We start from the raw sequence: 17,490 nt of genomic DNA on the forward strand, positions 1-17,490 counted from the left end.
AGAGATGCACGGGCAGAGGCAGGAGGGTTCCAAGACTGGAGCTTCCAGGTGTCCTGTCGCCCTAGGGTCCCGGACAGCATTAACTTCTCCCAGCAACACTGCATGACAGCATGCATTAAGTACTGCCAGACCCAGACCAGGAGGGTTACCTGACCCAGGGTGTCCAGATTCTTCACTGGGCCATGATCACCAAAACCCAGCTGGCCACCCGTGTAGCTGACCTCAATCTTCCTCTCCTCCACAGATTAACTGGCTCCATGTGACCCAAAGACCCCACCCTAATCATATTGTTGGCATTGCTCAATAATATGAATTAGGTTGTTACTATCTGGCTGGCCCAAGGCTCCTGGGTAAACAAAGACACTTTTTTTTTAAGGTTAGACATTCTGAAGGCTTAGAGGTCAACTTTCAGGAGCCAAGGACAAAGGCCAGACCTTTCTCTGGGTAAGGTTAACTCTAACACACAAAGTCAACACCGTGGTCATGAACCCAGAGCCTGGCTTTGATCAGCACGCCAAGGGCTGGTTGACTGGGGGATGTATCTAGTCATCTCCATGATATGCTCAAGTTGAAAGATACACAATCCTTGACTTTATTTCTTAAACATGTATTTAGGAAATAAAACAACAAAATGCTAGACTTTGAGGGTGTTTTCCCCCTAGCATGTGAATTTATGCTGGAATTAAAAGTTCTAACATCTTAGAAAAACATGTTTCTCCCCTGTGGTAATTTTTTAAAAGTTCCTCTTTTATATTTCAAGAATTTACACATTCTGACATTTTATCAAGAGGTACTTTTAACAAACCTTATCCACTCTCTTTATGATTCCAGATGTATAAGTTCTATAGTTATAGAAGTCCAGGATTTTATATTCCACTTTTTGTCTTCTGGTAAGTCACTATGTCTAAGCAGCTTTTAAAAAATATATATGTTACAAATTTTTTTTTCTCTTTTAATTTCTGGACATTTCCCACCTTTGATTTCTTAAGGTACGGGAAGCAGTTCACTAATTATTCCAGGGAGCACTACTTCGAGGAGCCAGGGCTCACCCAGCCCTACAGTATGGAAGCTCCATGCACGTGGGGGCTTTTTCCTTTCACTCCATCAGGTGGAGCCCCAGTGCCTGTTGCTCTACATGACACACACAGATGGTGTGCAATTGCTGCATCAGACAGTGAATAAACTAATCCTTGGACAAATCTAAAGCAAACATGTGTCAAAGATTTATCAAACTCATTAATGAGAGAAACCAGCAAGCTGGCAAAGTCAGTTCTAAGACAGGCACCGAGAGAATGCTGGCGTGATTGCTGGACTTTAAAAATGCTAGATCATCCAGGAAAGCAAAATCTTTACTATGGGCTTATCTTTTCTACTGCTCAGAAATCATTTGCATTTCTACTTAGGTAAAACTATTTGCATAGCTATAGGCCAAAAAATCATTTGTGTAACATAAGAACAGTTTGTTGTTGCCTTAGTGGGTTGCCTGCCGAGAATCATCCTGCTTGCTTTCAACTTTTACCTAGTTATTGCCATTCTGCGTTTCCATCTTCACCTTGTGCGTTCAAATGATAGGCTTCAAGATGACTTCCCCAGCTGATGCCTTCCCTCCTTTCAGTGTGACCCAGCTACACTCAGACTACCCAGTGGTAACGTTTCCTGAGTGCCACAAGTTACCCTAGCCACAACCCTCAATAAAGGCTATAACCACACGAGTTTTGCTCTGCAATTTCCCTACCTACAAGGACCAAATGTGGGCTTTGGGTGGCTTTATGTGATTCTCTGGGCATGTCAAGTCCTTCTCCCTAGGACCTGCGAGTATAATAATTCTTTTTTTTAATTTCGCATGTCTTTCTGAGTGTAATTTCTACAGCTATGTTAGAGTGATCTTTAAAGACCCGACAAGGGGAACTTACTCCCCTCATTACAATCCACTCTGCATTGCTATCAGTGTTTCAGAAATTCACATCTCTCCTTTCAGAGTCGTATTCTACTAAAAAGTATTCTAGTAAAAAGAAGTCCAATGAAGTATTCTCCATAATATTGGAGAGTTTAAACTGCATCTGTCAGGTCAGAAAATGAAAAGATATATCCTTTTTGATTTCCAAATGCAGGAACAATTAATGTTGATTGGTAATGTGATTAGTTTTCTATCAAGCCGCATGTTTTACTTGTAGGATTAATAACTAATGGCAGAGCTTACCTAACTATTCTGGTTGTGAAGAAATCACGTCCAGATAATTCCCTGTTCAGGACAGCTTGCCCATGCTTGTGAGAGCAGTCAGTAGTGGGACCCAGGGACTGTGAAATCAGATAGACATGGTTCAAATCCCAGTTCTCCAGTGTATTGATTGTATGCTTTCCAGGAAACCACCGAACCCCTCTAGCCTTAATTTCCCTTCAGTAAAATAAGGATAACAATGTATACCTTTGCTGGGATGCTGTAAGCATTGGTTCATGTGTAAAGGATTGGCCAAAATGTATGCAACATGCCTCATGTGGATTTGCAATGTAATGGTATGACAGAGTTGCCGCAGTTCAGGCTGCTATTACAAATGATCACAGACTGGGTGGCTTACACAACAAAGGTGTATTTCTCACCATTCTGGAGGCTGGGAATTCCAAGATGAAGGCACAGGCAGATCCAGTGTCTCCAGATGGCCATCTTCTCATCGCATCTTCACTCAGCAGGGAAGAGAAGGAGAAGCAGGCTCTCTCATCTCCTTCCAAAAGTGTTAAAGTCCTTACAAGGAGTCACCCTCCTGACCACTAAAGCTCCCCAAGGCCCCATCTCCAAATACCAGCACCTTGGGGATCAGAATTTCAACATACAAATTTCTGGGGGGACACAAGCATTCAAGTCCATAGTAACAGCCTAAAACATGTTTAAAATAAGAGAAGAATTTACGGTCATCTAACAAAATATGGAAAGAAATCACAAATGATGAGAAATCAAAATAGAGACATAGGACTAATTCTATTATTTAAAATCTGTGATAGTTCTCCACTCTGCAAATATAGACACTTCTAGTTTTTATCTCATTATTGTATTGCCTTTAGGAATTGTTTAAGCTATAGTTTGAGAGAATTATTATTTGGTAAGAGCAAATAGTTTCTATGTAGCTTCCTGGGCTTGTGAGACCCAAGAATATTGCAGCTGGATTGGGATTTCTAAGTGACTGGTTTCTGTTTTAAAGTCCTCAAGACAAGCCTCCCACTTACTTTTTAACTCAAAATTTAGGGGCATAAAATAGCCATGCTATATGTTCAGAGATCCTGTGAATCAGAAATTTGAAGAGGACCTAGGGAGGATGACTTGCCTCTTTCCAGAATATCTGGGGCCACATTTGGAAAAACATGGAGATCAGGGGTCACTTAATGGCTGGGCACTGGGATCATGTGAAGGTTTGTTTACTCACATGTCTGGTGTCTAGGCTGGGATGGGCTTAAGTACTAGAGTTGCTGACCAGAGCATCTGCCTGTGGCCTCTCTGTATGGGTTGGCTCCTTTGGAACATAGAGGCCTCAGGGTAGGACATCTTACATGATAATTCAGGAGTCTATGCACAAGTATTCCATTAGATGAGGCAGAACTGCATTGCCTTTTATGACAACCTCAAAAGGCACATAGCATCTCTCCCATCTACTCTGTTGGTTGAAGTGGTCAGAAGCCCATTGGATTCAAAGGAAGAGAAAAGAGACCTACCACCTTGTGGCAGGGTGGCAGGGTCATATTGTAGAGGGGAAGGTGGGGTAGGAGATACTGTTGTGCCATCTTTGGAAACTAACACTTGCCACAGTGAGTGAGTTTGTAAAGGCTTAGTTCATGTCAGAATATGAAAGGAAATATGTTTAATTGCTGTCCAGATTATTTCCCTGCAGTTGAGCTATTGTCACTGCTCTGCATTCAACTAGTCACACACAATTTTCTTTGTAATGAGCTTTTATTTTAGCCTTTTCCTAATGTTGCATTTTCTTAGTTTGGGTTCACTACCTCACTGATAAATCTTTTAAAATATTTAATCTATTTCCAGTCTTCAAATCATTTCTCAGGTGCCCATCAATTTTGTGTAAGTGGTTAATTCAGAAGGCTTTTGAAGCATGACAGCATCTGGCAAAGGCAAACCTAAATGTCAGCCTCAGAAGCATCCAGTGACATTCAGAGGACTCCTTTCAGCACAAGGGGCTCATTTTTCTGTCATGTAGTGTACCTTGTCAAAAGAGGGCCAGGAATGGTGCCTTTCCCACTCAACACTTACAGTGTTGGTGAAAGAACTAAGACTAGAGCCATTACTGTATGAAACTGAGCAGGTTTTTAAAAAAAATTATGGCTTAGCTTCCTCACCTACCTACTGAAGATAAAAACTTAACAGAGTTGTATTAAGGGGATTAAATGGTCAATGGAGCCTCTGATATAGGGCCTGGTTTATAGTAAGAACTCAATAATAGATAATAGGAAATACCACCTTTGTATTTTTTTGTGACTGTAAATTCCCTTTTGACCCAATAAGCCTTGATAAAGCTCTTCCACTGGGTGTGTGGTCTCACTGGGCAAGTGGGGAAGGAGGTGTTCACAATGGGGGTGGATGGTCTTTGAAGAGGGTGGCCTCCTCTTCTTTACCCTCTGGGAAGTGGCAACAAAACATTCCCTTGAGAAGTATGATGAGCCATGATAACCCCAAGCTTTAGGAGCCTGGAGTTGAGGGAGGGCATCCTTTCTGAAGGGTGGTTTGTCTCCATGGATGGTGATTGGGTTAAAAGGACAGCAAAAAAAAAGTTGTACTCAGATGGTATGTACCTTTGGCTGACTACCACAGAATAGTACATACTTGATTGTAAAAATTGTGCATGTATTTAATAAGATGTAATAAAACTTTGAAATGTATGCTATGTAAAAAGAAATTACAAAAGGTAAGATAGAATTTTCTTCCCACCCTTGGGATTTCTTCATTTAAAATCCTTCTTTAATCTCCAATTATTGAAATAGCCACTATAAAGATGAAAACTGTTTATTGCATTGTTTTAACTATGAGAAAACCTTAATTGACTAGAATTTATTGTTTTTCTGTGTGGCAGGTGGTGAAGTTTACCAAATCCTTTGAGTTGATGTCCCCAAAGTGCAGTGCCGATGCTGAGAACAGGTAGGGCTTGTCAGTTTCAGGTTTGTCTTTGACCCCTGTCTTCCGTCCCCGGCGCTGGCAGCACTGCATATATTCTTTAAGGACAGGAGGTGTTATTTCTTGAGACCAGCAAGTACACCCAAATAGCATCACTGTTCTGTACTTCAGGGCTTAAACAAAAACTATAATTTAAAAATACATGTATATACATCTAAAACTGCTAATGAATAAAGACAATTTTTAATTATTTCCTAACTACACCAAGAGCCTAATGTTCTGCTTTATTCTGGCTCTTCATTTCTCTTCCTCCCTTTTGTTTCCTTACATTTGGGCAATAGCATCCCCTGAGGAAAAAGAGTGAGAGTATACAGTAATTCGTTTTTTGTCCCCTTTAATATCTGACTGAGGCTGCCACAGGGTAACAGAGAGGGTTGGGAATTGTCAATGAATTTTTGTTAGCTTTGCACCACCCTGAAAAATAGCTGGGCTGCTACAAAAATGGATTTTCTCTGCTTTTGTCACATCTAGAGGAAAGGCTAAAAATAGCAAAATTGACCAAAATGCAGAAGTGTGGAGAAGGACAAGTAAAGTGCTCACGGCGCAAGATGATAGTAATGATACTGACAGCAAGATGAGCAGCTTCCATTCTTTGAGTGCAAAGTGTGGCGGGTACTATTCAAATGCTTTATATGCATCCACCCCCCAAGTAATCCTATGAAGTAGACATTATACCCTTGCATGACAGAGGACAAAACCAAGGTTCAGTGAATATCTATTGGGTTAATATTTCCTGAATCTTGCTCATCAATCACCATCAAGCTTGGAGAACTTGGTAAAAACTGAATTCTCAGAACCCAAAGAGGCATTTTGATTTAATATGTTGAAAGTAATCTTTAGGCAAAGATCTATATATTCAAAAGTTTCCCTGGGTAATGTCTGTTTCAAGGGTAATTTGATTTTCTATATCATTGCCTTTAAGTTTAGAAAATAGAAATCAATAAATCAAAATGGACACTTTATTTAGTTACTTTATTTTTTATCAAGGGCATGGATTTTAAAATAGGCCTTTGCTACATACTACGTAATTCCATTTATAAGACCTTCTTGAAAAGGAAAAATGATAAGAACAGGAAGCAGATCAGTAGTTTTAGGGACTGGGGATGGAGAGAGGGGTTTACTGTGAAGGGGGGTGGGGGAATTTGGGTTATGATGAAACTGTTGTATATTTTGCTTGTGGTAGTGATTGTGCAACTGCATTTGTTAAACGTGCAGAACTGTCCATTGAAAAGGGTCAGTTTTACTGTCTGTAAGTTACACTTTAAAATGGGGAAAAATAGACATTTTGTAAGAGGTTTTTGTTTTTAGGAAGATGTATTTGCATCTGTATATATGTATTTAATGTTAGCTAATCTATACCTAAAAATATTTAGACGTAGAAAATTACTGGTGGTGTACTCAATGATGTTTCTAAAAACTTTGTGTAAAATTACATGAAATATATTAGAAAAATATCTATTTCTGCTTACTCCTTTACCTAGTCATGACCTCAAATGAGTTAAGTCTTTCATATATAAGGGGGGAAAGCTGTATGGAATTATTAAAACACAACCTTTGAAATTCTAATGCTTCATTATTGTTCTTTTCTACACTGCTGAATGTGTCCTCATAGTCCCTGCAGAGTTAAATATTTCTGGCCTTTTGATTATTTTTAATGCTAAAAGGGCTTCCATGTCAACATGAAATGACCCAAGCCGCAGACTGCCCTTGGCAAACTTTCTAATAATAAAGAAAGAAAGGTCAGATTTTCTTCTAAAAGACTTTAGAAAAGTGCCTTTGAACTTTGACATTATGAGATAGTCCTCTTCATCATTCTATTTATGGCCTTTAAATGAATGTGGAATGTTCATTTATCTCAGAAGACCTTTCCTGCATTGTCTAGTAATTTTCCTCTAGTTGACATGGGATCCTTTGGTCATGTATTGGGACTTACAAGGAAAAAGACAATTGGCTGTAGCATTTTCATCGCCGATGGCCATGGAAGAGACATTGAAATAAGCTATAAGTCTATGAATCACAGCCTGCTCTCAACACCTTGTAAATCTTTGCTTTAACCTTTCATCACTTAACATCTTTACTATAGATAACGTCCATTGGATACCTTAGTCCTGGAACATCACTTAGAGTTATACTAGGATAGCTTTTGAACGTAATGTCTGTGGCTTCATGTAACAATATTTTAGGATACTATTTCTATTCTGATGAACTCTGGTTTAAGGCTTACTCAGTTTTTTACAGTCCTTAAAGACTTTTCTAAAAACCAATTTGGTTGCTGACTCGTCACTTCTGTTTATTGTCTTATGTGGTTAACTCCTTTGTCATGGCTGGTCTCCATGTAATTAAGACCAAAGGCTTGAAAACTACTCTAGCGATAAGACTATCAGGAAGTCCTGATGGCCTTCTTCCAGTAATAGAAAGTTCTGGTTGTTAGAAAGGAATATTAGAAAGGCATTTAAATTACATTCCTATAACTTCCACCTGTTTCTTCTAAATTTGTTTGTTGCACATAATTATTCTTTGACTAACTTTATTTGATTATTCAACAGCCACATATTCAGTACCTATACTCTGTGCTAGATACTCTGATACGTAATGAGGCTACAGAGACTTCTTTAAAAATCCTCAGTCTCAGCCCTCAAGAATCTCAAGGTCAATTTATATGGGTAGGAGGAGGTTAAGAAGACAATATAAGCATAATCACATTTTGCCAGACCTCTAGATTATGGCTATAAATAAAGTCCCATTAACAGTGATAATTGTTGCTTGGTCATTTTTCCCTTGTAGTTTAAGACCCACAGCCCCTTGCAAAAGCCACTTTAAGTAGTTCTGAGAATCCCTGAGATTTAAAAAAAAACAAACCAAAAACCAACTTTATTGCTAACTCATCATTTCTTCCAGCACTCACCTCTAAATCCCCTCCCTCTTTACATGCCAGGATAGCATCTGCTGAGCAATGGGCTGCCGTTCCCACTCCAGAATTCCTGTGGGCATAACTGGACTCTTCACCAGTGTGGTGCCAAAGCTCCACCGGCACTGTCTCAGATGCCCTGGTGACCTTTCCAAATGTGAGAAAGGCTGGGTAGTTTGTGCGGAAGCAGGAAGAAAGCTCACTTTCTTTACCACGTGCTATAGTTTGTTGCATGGCCACCATACAGCCTTTCCACTGAGGATCACTTGCATGTGATGGATAGCGTCTCACCAGTTGCTTTCAAGATTTTCTATTTGTAAGTGACTTTCAGCAACTTAATCAGGATGTGTTTAGATATGGATCCCTGGAGTTTATCCTACTTGGAGAATGTTGAGCTTTCTAAATGTATAGATTAGTGTTTATTTTAATCAAATATGGAAAGTTTTTAGCCATTCCTTATTCAAATATTCTTTCAGCAACCTTTCCTCTCTACTTGCCTTCTGAGGCTCCCATTATGCATATGTTCATGTGTTTGAGACTCTTCATTTTTTAAATTCTTTTTTGTTCTGTATCTAAAACTAGGTGTTTTCAGCTATTCTATGTTCAAGTTTGGTGATTTTTTTCTTCTGGCTTCTCAAACCTGCTGTTGACTCTTCTTAGCAAATTTTTCATTTTGTTGATTATACTTTTAAATTTCAGATCTATTATTTGGTTCTTTTTTTATAATTCCCATCTCTTATTGACATTCTATAATTGATGAACATTGTTATCATATTTTCCTTTATTTCTTTCTATATGTTTCTCTTTGGTATTTTTAACATATTTATAATAGATAAGTTAAAGTCTGTGTTTAGCAAGTTCATCTGGGCTTCAGGGAGGGTTTCTACTGACTGCTTTTTTCCCTGTATACTTGCCAATTGCTTTATACATCTCATTATTTTTTGTTAACAACTGAATAGTTTAAATAATATAATGTGATAACTCTGGGAATTAGATTTGCTCCTCAGTCACTCTGTGTAGGGTTTGTTGTTGTTTCTGTAGGTTGCTGTTATTACTGTTACTATTGTTGTTTAGTACATCCCTAAACTATTATTTTCTCGTGGTTAGCTTAAGTGTCAGTTAATGATTCGACAGAGATTTCCTTGAAAGCTTTGGGCCAGTAAGTCTCCCCACCTCGCAGAGGGGATCTGTGGGCATCTGGGGAATACCTTCATTTCTGTGACAGGAAGTTTATTTAGCTTGCACCTTCTGCTTACACAGAACTTCAAGGTCAGCCAAAGTTGAGAGATTAGGGCTTTCTCATATCTTTCTTGGGCGTATAAACAACTCTACAAGTGAACATGCCTTTCTAGATTCAAAGGAATATGTCAGAGCTTTTCAAAGCCCCCTAGAAATATTTCTTTCCCATGCTTCTCCTTTTAAGGTTTCTGGTCAGCTTCTTGCTAGCTGCAACTGTTATGCCTGCCTAAGGCAGTTGCAACATTAAATAATTACTAACTATTTTCCCCACAAAGGCCCCAGGGGTAAATTCTGCTCCAAGTAGGGGAGCTCCAAGCCCAGTTGAATAAAGACAAGCTCTGTGAGTGGAAATTTCCATTGAGCTGCCAAACAAGTCAAATAATAGCAATTTCCTGGGGAGAGGGCTTGTGGGGAGCCCCAAATCAGGTCTTCCTGTGCCAGTGGCTGCTAAGCTGCTGGTCTTCACAGCTAATATAATTATGGGGCTGTTGTTTTCACAGCTACCCTAGAGCTGGGGAGACGGAGATGGGAATGAGTAAGTTAAAATGCCACAAAACTTGCTGTCCATACAAAGATTCAACTGTTTTTTTAAATAAACATTCTGCATTTTTGCAAGCCTTTTGTTAACTTCCAGAGATCTCAAAAAGCTGCTATTAAAATTTTTTGCTAGTAGTGTCCACTGCTGTTATGGAAGAACAAATTTTCAGTGGTCCTTACCCGGTCAATTTGGAAGACCTCTCCTCTTTTTCCCTTATTTTAAATCTATTACCTAAAGAAATGGGGAATGATAGACAAACTTAACATACTGCTATCAGACAGCATATTTCCATAGTGTACTATGAATGTATCCTCTTTCTCCTACTTTCTTCATGGATTTTCTTTCTTGTACTGTGCTAAGAAGGATGTGCTAGGAAACATGGGATGGTTGTTTTGTATAAATAAAAATGATACCTCTTCTAATTTGAAGGAAATGCAGAAAACCTTTAAAACATTAAAAATTAAAACAACACCATCATCGCTACCACCTGTCCTCTTGGATCATAAGCGAGATGCGTGCTGCTGTGTAACTTTTAACGAGAACCTTAGGACATTTATTTGACTGCTCATTGTCTAGCAAATTCAGGACTGCAGCACCTCATTACGCCAATATTTAATGTTGCTAATTGAAGAAGAGAGATCCAGATGGTCCTGGAGGCTCCTTTCTACCCTCTTGATGTTGTTCAGCAAAGAAGTGGCTCGTCAGGTCTGAGTTAGCTCAGTGGAAGATAAAAAGGTACCAGAGACTAACGTATGGGGCTCCTTCTTGGTACGAAGGCCACTTCTTTATCAGGAAGCTCCATTGTTACAGAGTCACCTAGATACTCCCTGCATTCTGTCCCTAAAAGTATACAGAATGTTATGAGTTTGGGATGTTTCCAGTGAAACACTTTGTATCTAACCTAAGCACACCTCTCAGAGAATGATGTCACTGGGATACTTCTGGGCTTGCATGTCCCCCCAGCCCTCCAGCCAAATAACCTCATGTTCTAAATGCCCTCTGTGACAAGAGTGGTGTGAGCGTCTGCACCGCATTTGTATGATGCTGACTGCCGAAACTGAACATCGGTGAAGGAGAGGAAACATTTACAATGAAGTTGTGTCCCTTCCAGACTCTTAAGAAACTCAAGGACACATATCTCCCAAGCATATGTATTTTCCTTCTTTTCTTTGTCCTGCCTTTGAACATGAACATTCAAATGAAAGACGAACCCTTTCATTTCCCCTATTTATTTCAGTCCAGTGGGCTTGTCACTCTAGTAAAACTGAAGATAATGAAAGCTGTAAAAACATTCTCTGAATAACAAGACAAATGAATAAATACTGAGATCAAACATAATAACATAGCCTCTGTGGGTCAGCTGTCCCTTAGATTGATGCTCTACAGTAAATAGAGCTATAGCACCTCGAAACCCTTGACAATTGGCTTTTGCATTTGAGTCTTTTACTTTTAGTGGCCTCCCATTAAAAATGCTGCAGTTAACATATTACCACATTGAGCCCACTTTTCCATTTTTGTGGTGTAGACCTATGTCCAGGGCTTGTTTGGAAGGCATGCTCTCAATCCAGACCAAATAGATGGATGGATGAGGCCACAGCACTCTCAGAAAGATGCAGAGGGGCTACTTGAAACATGTAGCAGGATATAATTTTAACCCTGTGCCCTATCATCACCACTGTTGCCAGCTAGCACATTTTCTCTTCGGCACCTCTCCAAATCTGACAATGATGCCACAGTAAGAAACAGTAATATCTCTCTTGCCCCGGGAAGTGAGCAGTTAAACAGAGCGTGTCTTATACCTTCGTGTTTATAATGAAAGATAAATCTTTGTGATATAAAGAACTGATCGAGAGGTTTCTGTTGTCATGCTTCTTCAGCATTGTATTATTGTATCCTCAAAATAGCCTTGTAAAATGGGTTTTAGTTCTCCTATTTTCCATTCTGGAAACTAAGAGTCAGAGTTATAAAAACTTTATTTGTAGTCTCACAGCTAGGAAATGTTGGACCAAAGTAGCAGAAAAAGAAACCGCCACATTTGCGTGGCTGTGAAACCCAGCACTTGTGGTCATATGATAAAAACTTATAGATATCAACCACTCACAGTGATGCCATCTGACACCCATCTGAGAGTCACAGCACACTTCCCCAAAGTGACACTGGCTCCTGGGGCAATAAATCTCATCGTTCTAACTGTACAACTTGAGAGAATGAAAGATAGAATTAGTCACCATGTCTTAATGTCTGATAACAGAGAGTGCTTGAAATGAGAGAAATAAGAATGTGATGAAGTGTCCCCAGGCAAGACCTTAAAGACAAGTGCTTTCACAGCCCAAGATAAGCTTCAAGAACTTCTGTAATTCAGAGCATCCCTACCACTGTGTAAAAATTGACAGGCTAGTTTTGCTTGCCAATCATGCTTTTGTTACTTTTTATGGCTAAAGGACTTGTTTGGCAACCTTCAAAGATAGACTTAAGCCAGTAGGAGGTTATTAATTTCCCACTTCTGGGTGTTTGAGCATCTCCTGCTGAGGTCCTAGCTTTGAGTCCCACTGGCATTCACTTAGTTTCTTAATCTTTTAATTGAAAGACAACTTCAATTAATGTCACATAGCCCGAGTCTTCCAGAAAGCCCAGGGATAAACAGGCTTACCTGAGAAGAAAACTTAAAGAATAAAGTTTCTCGTTGTGAACCAAAATTCAGACCTCTAGTTGATGAAGCAAATGGCAAACAGCACCAGCCACAACCTATAGATCAAAAATCTGTTTTTGTTTGTAAAGCATAAAAAATAAATATTTGTCCTAAAGAGTTCTTGGAGTTCCTGACTTTTGCCTCTCTGAGTCCTACCCCCACTGGATAATACTCAAGAGTCAGAGGGCAAGTGACAATCATTACTCTACAGTGAGAAAGTAGATGATCTATGTTGAAACTAATGTTCCTAAACCAATGGTCTATTTTTAGTTAATGGTAATAGTTTTTATTAATGATTGTTAACACATCAAAGTAAGTGTGTTAATTCAGTCTTGAAAATGTTAAATTTGAAATGCCGGGGGATAGAAGGAAGCATCCAGAAAGTGCTTGGAGATATATGTGTGTACACACACACACACACACACACACACACACACACATATGCATACATACACACATACACATATGTAGGGAACTTAGGATTCAGCAGGCTGCTGATAGGGATGTGGGAATCATCAGTATACTGTGGTTGTGGATACAAAATAAGTGCATGAAACCACACAATATATTAGCTGGCCTCTTTTGTTGTAAACTTATCCATCATTTCTGCCCTGTTCCCTAAGTTTTAGCTCTACTATTTATCATATCAGTACAGAAAACCTCACACTTCTAAAGCTTTACTCATGATGTGGTTTTGGCTGAACTGCTCTTACTTTCTCTACCAGATGAACTCTTAATAATACCACAAAAAAACAGCTTAAAACAGCTTCTTTTTTTGAAGTGATCCCCCAAATATAATTCCCAGCTCAAACAAAATTGACCCTTCTTTTCTCTGTTCCCCTAATGTCTTGTACATCCTTCCATTAGGGTATAAATCACAACCCACTGGCACTGTTTATGAGCTTCCTCAAGGTATGTGCCCTTTAGCCGCTGCCTATACCTCTTTCTGTATAGATTAGGGCACAACTGAGCTGACCATCTATGTATAGATGAGTTACCATGTGCCAACTCCTTTCAGCAAACAGTCAAAGACTCTCAGTGATCACTTCATATAAGATTCATCCCACTACTCTCTAGCATTCAGTAAGGGTCCAGTGATCACTGTTGAAACAGGAAAGTATTGGGAGTCTGTACTGAAGAGTAGAGTAAACCACCGTTGAGAACAAAAACGTCAATAAAATGATTAACATCATTTTATTCAGATGTTTTGTCTTGTAATTTGGAGACTCATTTTTGAGAATTAATTCTAACAGTAATCTTAAGTTAATTTACATCCAGTTTTCTGTGTTTGAACTTTTAGCTAAGATAGGTGTTTCAGACAATTGAAGATGGTGAAGTTACTTGTTCTGGGGTACTTTATTTTGTCTCATTTTGCTTTACTTGGATCGATTTTTCTCCTACACTACTCTACAACTGGTCCACCCTGAGGCTTGTATCCACCTCACTGACCCTCATGTCGGGAGCAGTCACATTTTCTGTAATAGGGCAATTCTCTTTTATCTCTCCACAGTCAATATAGCTGAGCTCAGGAAGCTCTGTTTGAAGTCAGTCTGAGTCTCACGCTTGGAAGCAAGATGCCACTGAAGGAGAATCTAAATTGAAGTCCTTTACAGGAAAGTCATCTAAAACCCTGCATCTTTCTATGCACCTGATTCTAGTGAAAAACAAACTAAAGGATTTGTTTACAATTCACTTGTTTTATAAATGAATTTAAAGTTAAAATAAGTGGTTAATTTTTACTCTTTAAGAAAGTGTTGCTGAAGTTTATATGACAATTAGGTTTATTTTACTTTTTTCAGACTCTTAGTTTAAGGATTTTTTATTTTGCTACTGTGTTTTTTTATGTCAAATTTGAAAAAAAAATCCTCACTACAGGTGTCAAAGTTGCATGGTGTCTTGAATGTGAAAAGCTATGAAACATGGGCAAGATATTAAAACAAACTCTAGGAATATTTGAATGGTTTCCCAACCAACTTTTGTTTTTCATCAACAAACGAGTATTGTCAAGGATGCTAAGCCATATTTCCCCCTCTCTGTAGGGCCCTGTGTGCAGTAAGTATCTTGACAAGTATCATACATGCATGACCACCAACATGCATACCAGACATCTGCGTGCATGAGATGATTATTAAGAACCTTTTTCTTTTTGCTGAAAGGAGTTGGTTGATAGTAACCCATCCGCAGATGGATGGTAAGCTCAGCCCTACCTTTTACCTGCACAGAGAGGGGTATGGGCAGAAGTTAAAGGGGCTATTTAATGAGGAAACTTGTGATAATGTAGACACAAGCATTACGGCCTTAGAAACTAGGGGCCAAAATTCTTTGCAGAGCTTGGGAAGAGAATTCTTCCCTTAGTGCATGAAACTTTGGTACTCTGGGAGCCAGTGTCTGGCCTCTTTCGAGAGAATTCCAAGCAGTGGGCTTTGACAAGGGGTCTCAAGTGAAAGAATGTCTCCCTAGAGGCAGGGGGGTGGGGAGAGGACTTGGCGTTGACTGCATTCTTGCAATTCTGCACATAGCAGCTGAGATCCACTGAACTGATGGGATCTCATTTGCACCCACAAACTGCAGAATAATCGAATGAGTGATGCATTTCCAAACTGTGGTAATTCTTCTTATCTTGGTTCTGGCCCAAACTGAAAACCTCAGTGTTGGATTTGTTGGTCTTTGTTATCTCTGATCAGATTGGGGGGAGCTCTACAAAGTTGGTTTATTCAGTTTTTGATATTAATTTAAGCTTCCAAAAGCCTGTTAAAAAATAAGACCTATTAAGAACTATTCATCTTGACCCTTTTGACTGGGAAGAAACCACACACACTAAAAAGACCCTCCTAAGTCTGAAGGAGCCAACATCTAGGACCTTTAGGAAGGAACTGATCCTTTAAGCCAGATGCGCCCCTCAAGAAGCACAATTAATTTGGGCCCTTTCCTTTGTCATTAAATTCACAGCACCACATTACCAAAATGTATGGAAGGGTACTGCTAGATGCAGAGCTTACTTTGGGAATTGCTAAAAAGTTGATTTTTTTTTAAACAAAATGTGTGCTATGGCCTAGTGAAACACTTGCAGAAATTATTACTTTAGTCTGCACAATATCTTTGTGGTAGCATTATCTCTTTGGTATAGGTAAAATGTAAGTAACATGTCTGAGATCATTTTGCTAGGACATGGTAAAACAGATATTTTATTCAGGTATATCTGACTCTCAAGCTCATGCTTTTAATCACAAAACAAAATTGCTTATATAAAGAAGAGCAAGGTTTTGAAAGCTTTAACTCTGTCATGATTTGCATTACAGTAGAACATTAGATTTGGAGGGGTGAATTTGTATGAAAGCCAGAATGTGGCATAAATACAACAGAAAGACAGATCTACCTTTCTGACTGTTGCTCTGAGCATTCTGTCACACTGGGCCTTAATTTGTGGCCCTGGGCCACATGAAGCTGAAGAAATGGAGAGGTCATTTTCAGAAAATCTGCTTGCACTGTTGCAGCTACAGGTCAGCTTGTCTCTCACCTCCGTTCTGAAGCCGTAGCTAGATGACAACCCCTGATATGGTTTCTCCCTCCCTGCACTTCTTCCACGTCATAACTGGTACAGTTGACTTAGAAACTAGTTGTCACAGCCATGTGACAATTTTTTATTTGAAATTATGTATTGTTTAAATGTCAGTCTGTGTGTTTGCCTCATTTCCCCATGTGGGTGGCCATCCCCAGGAGGACAGAGACCATAGCTCATCCTTTCCAGAAAGCCCCTCAGTAGTGCCTTGCACAGAGTCAATTCTGCTGTCTACTACACTGTTCAACAACAATTTTATAGTGATTTCAATACAGATGCAGCCTGATCTAACCAGATCTAAGCATGTTTTATCTTTAGAATGAATCTTTCAGGAACCTCTGCTCAGTGAGTGTTTCCATCATCATCATCTTCTTTCGGGATTCTGGAAGGAGGGACCTAAAAGTGCTGGATTATCAAGTCCGAAGTGCTTTCCTCCCTCTTCCTTTGACCCCACTCTCAGCCCAAAGTGTTTCTTAGCTGCAGCATCTTCCTGAAACACTGTGATACTGACTGGCCCTCTTTTTCTTTGGGTGAGAACTTACTATTCTTGCTCTACTCCTGCACAGGAGCTCCTTCCCTGAGAGGCAATCGGATAAACAAAATAATCCGGGGCTCTGGAGTCACATGTAGCTGAAAATTCTATCTCCACTTGGGAAAATTGTTTAGCATTTTTGAGCCTCAGCTTTCTGACCTGTAAAGTGTAGAGAATTGTACCCATCTTGTAAGATTTATGTGAGAACAAAACAAATTCATCAGGTAAAACATCCATCTGGGCTCTTGGCCCACCATGGGTGATGATGGATTTATTTTACCTTTTTCAATTTCTTCTCTTTATCCCCTAACCCCTTATTATTGCCTTTCTTCTCCTTCTTTCCCCTAGATGTAGATTTACTTACATATTCTCTCCCTAAGTGATCTCATCCATTTTATTTTCCCCAAAGATACTCCCAACTCTGTATCAGTACTTTTAGTCCTAAAGATTTGATACAGGTTCTGCTCCTGGGTTTTCAACAGTGAATGATGTGTTCTAGGATCACAGAATGTCTCTTACCTTTTCTCGTCTCCTCACTCCTCAAAACACTCACTTCTGCTAATCGTGCCACAGGCACATGAGTGAAATGTAAGCCACTGCTGTTTGCCCACCCAGCCCTGTGAAACCTTCTGCAGCACCTCTCAGGTGGGCAGCATCATCACCTCCCAGCTGCACAACCTGAACGGTGTACAAGGATCCCTCCCACCTTCAATCTCTCTTAGCCAACTCTTTTTGCTCTTTGTCCCCAGATTAAGCTTCCTAAAAAATCACAGCTCAAGTCATGTTATTTCCCTGGACAATACTCTTAAGCAGCTCCCCATTCCCTATAACTAGAGTCTCAGCTCCTCGGTC

General features: G+C 39.6%; 1 protein-coding gene across 2 annotated transcripts in view; it reads left to right on the forward strand.

Annotated features, from left to right (window-relative positions):
- Nucleotides 1–17,490, forward strand: part of PDE11A (phosphodiesterase 11A) — a 322,202-nt gene that overhangs the window by 116,987 nt on the left and 187,725 nt on the right. For both annotated transcript variants that reach the window (XM_045833325.1, XM_045833394.1), the window contains exon 5: nt 5,073–5,137. In XM_045833325.1, the coding sequence (XP_045689281.1) occupies nt 5,073–5,137 (65 nt within the window). The remainder of the gene's footprint in view (nt 1–5,072; nt 5,138–17,490) is intronic.

This window comes from Phyllostomus hastatus, unplaced genomic scaffold, assembly GCF_019186645.2.
Source record: "Phyllostomus hastatus isolate PE091 unplaced genomic scaffold, TTU_PhHast_1.1 phas_contig_1, whole genome shotgun sequence".
NCBI classification, from domain to species: Eukaryota; Metazoa; Chordata; class Mammalia; order Chiroptera; family Phyllostomidae; genus Phyllostomus; species Phyllostomus hastatus.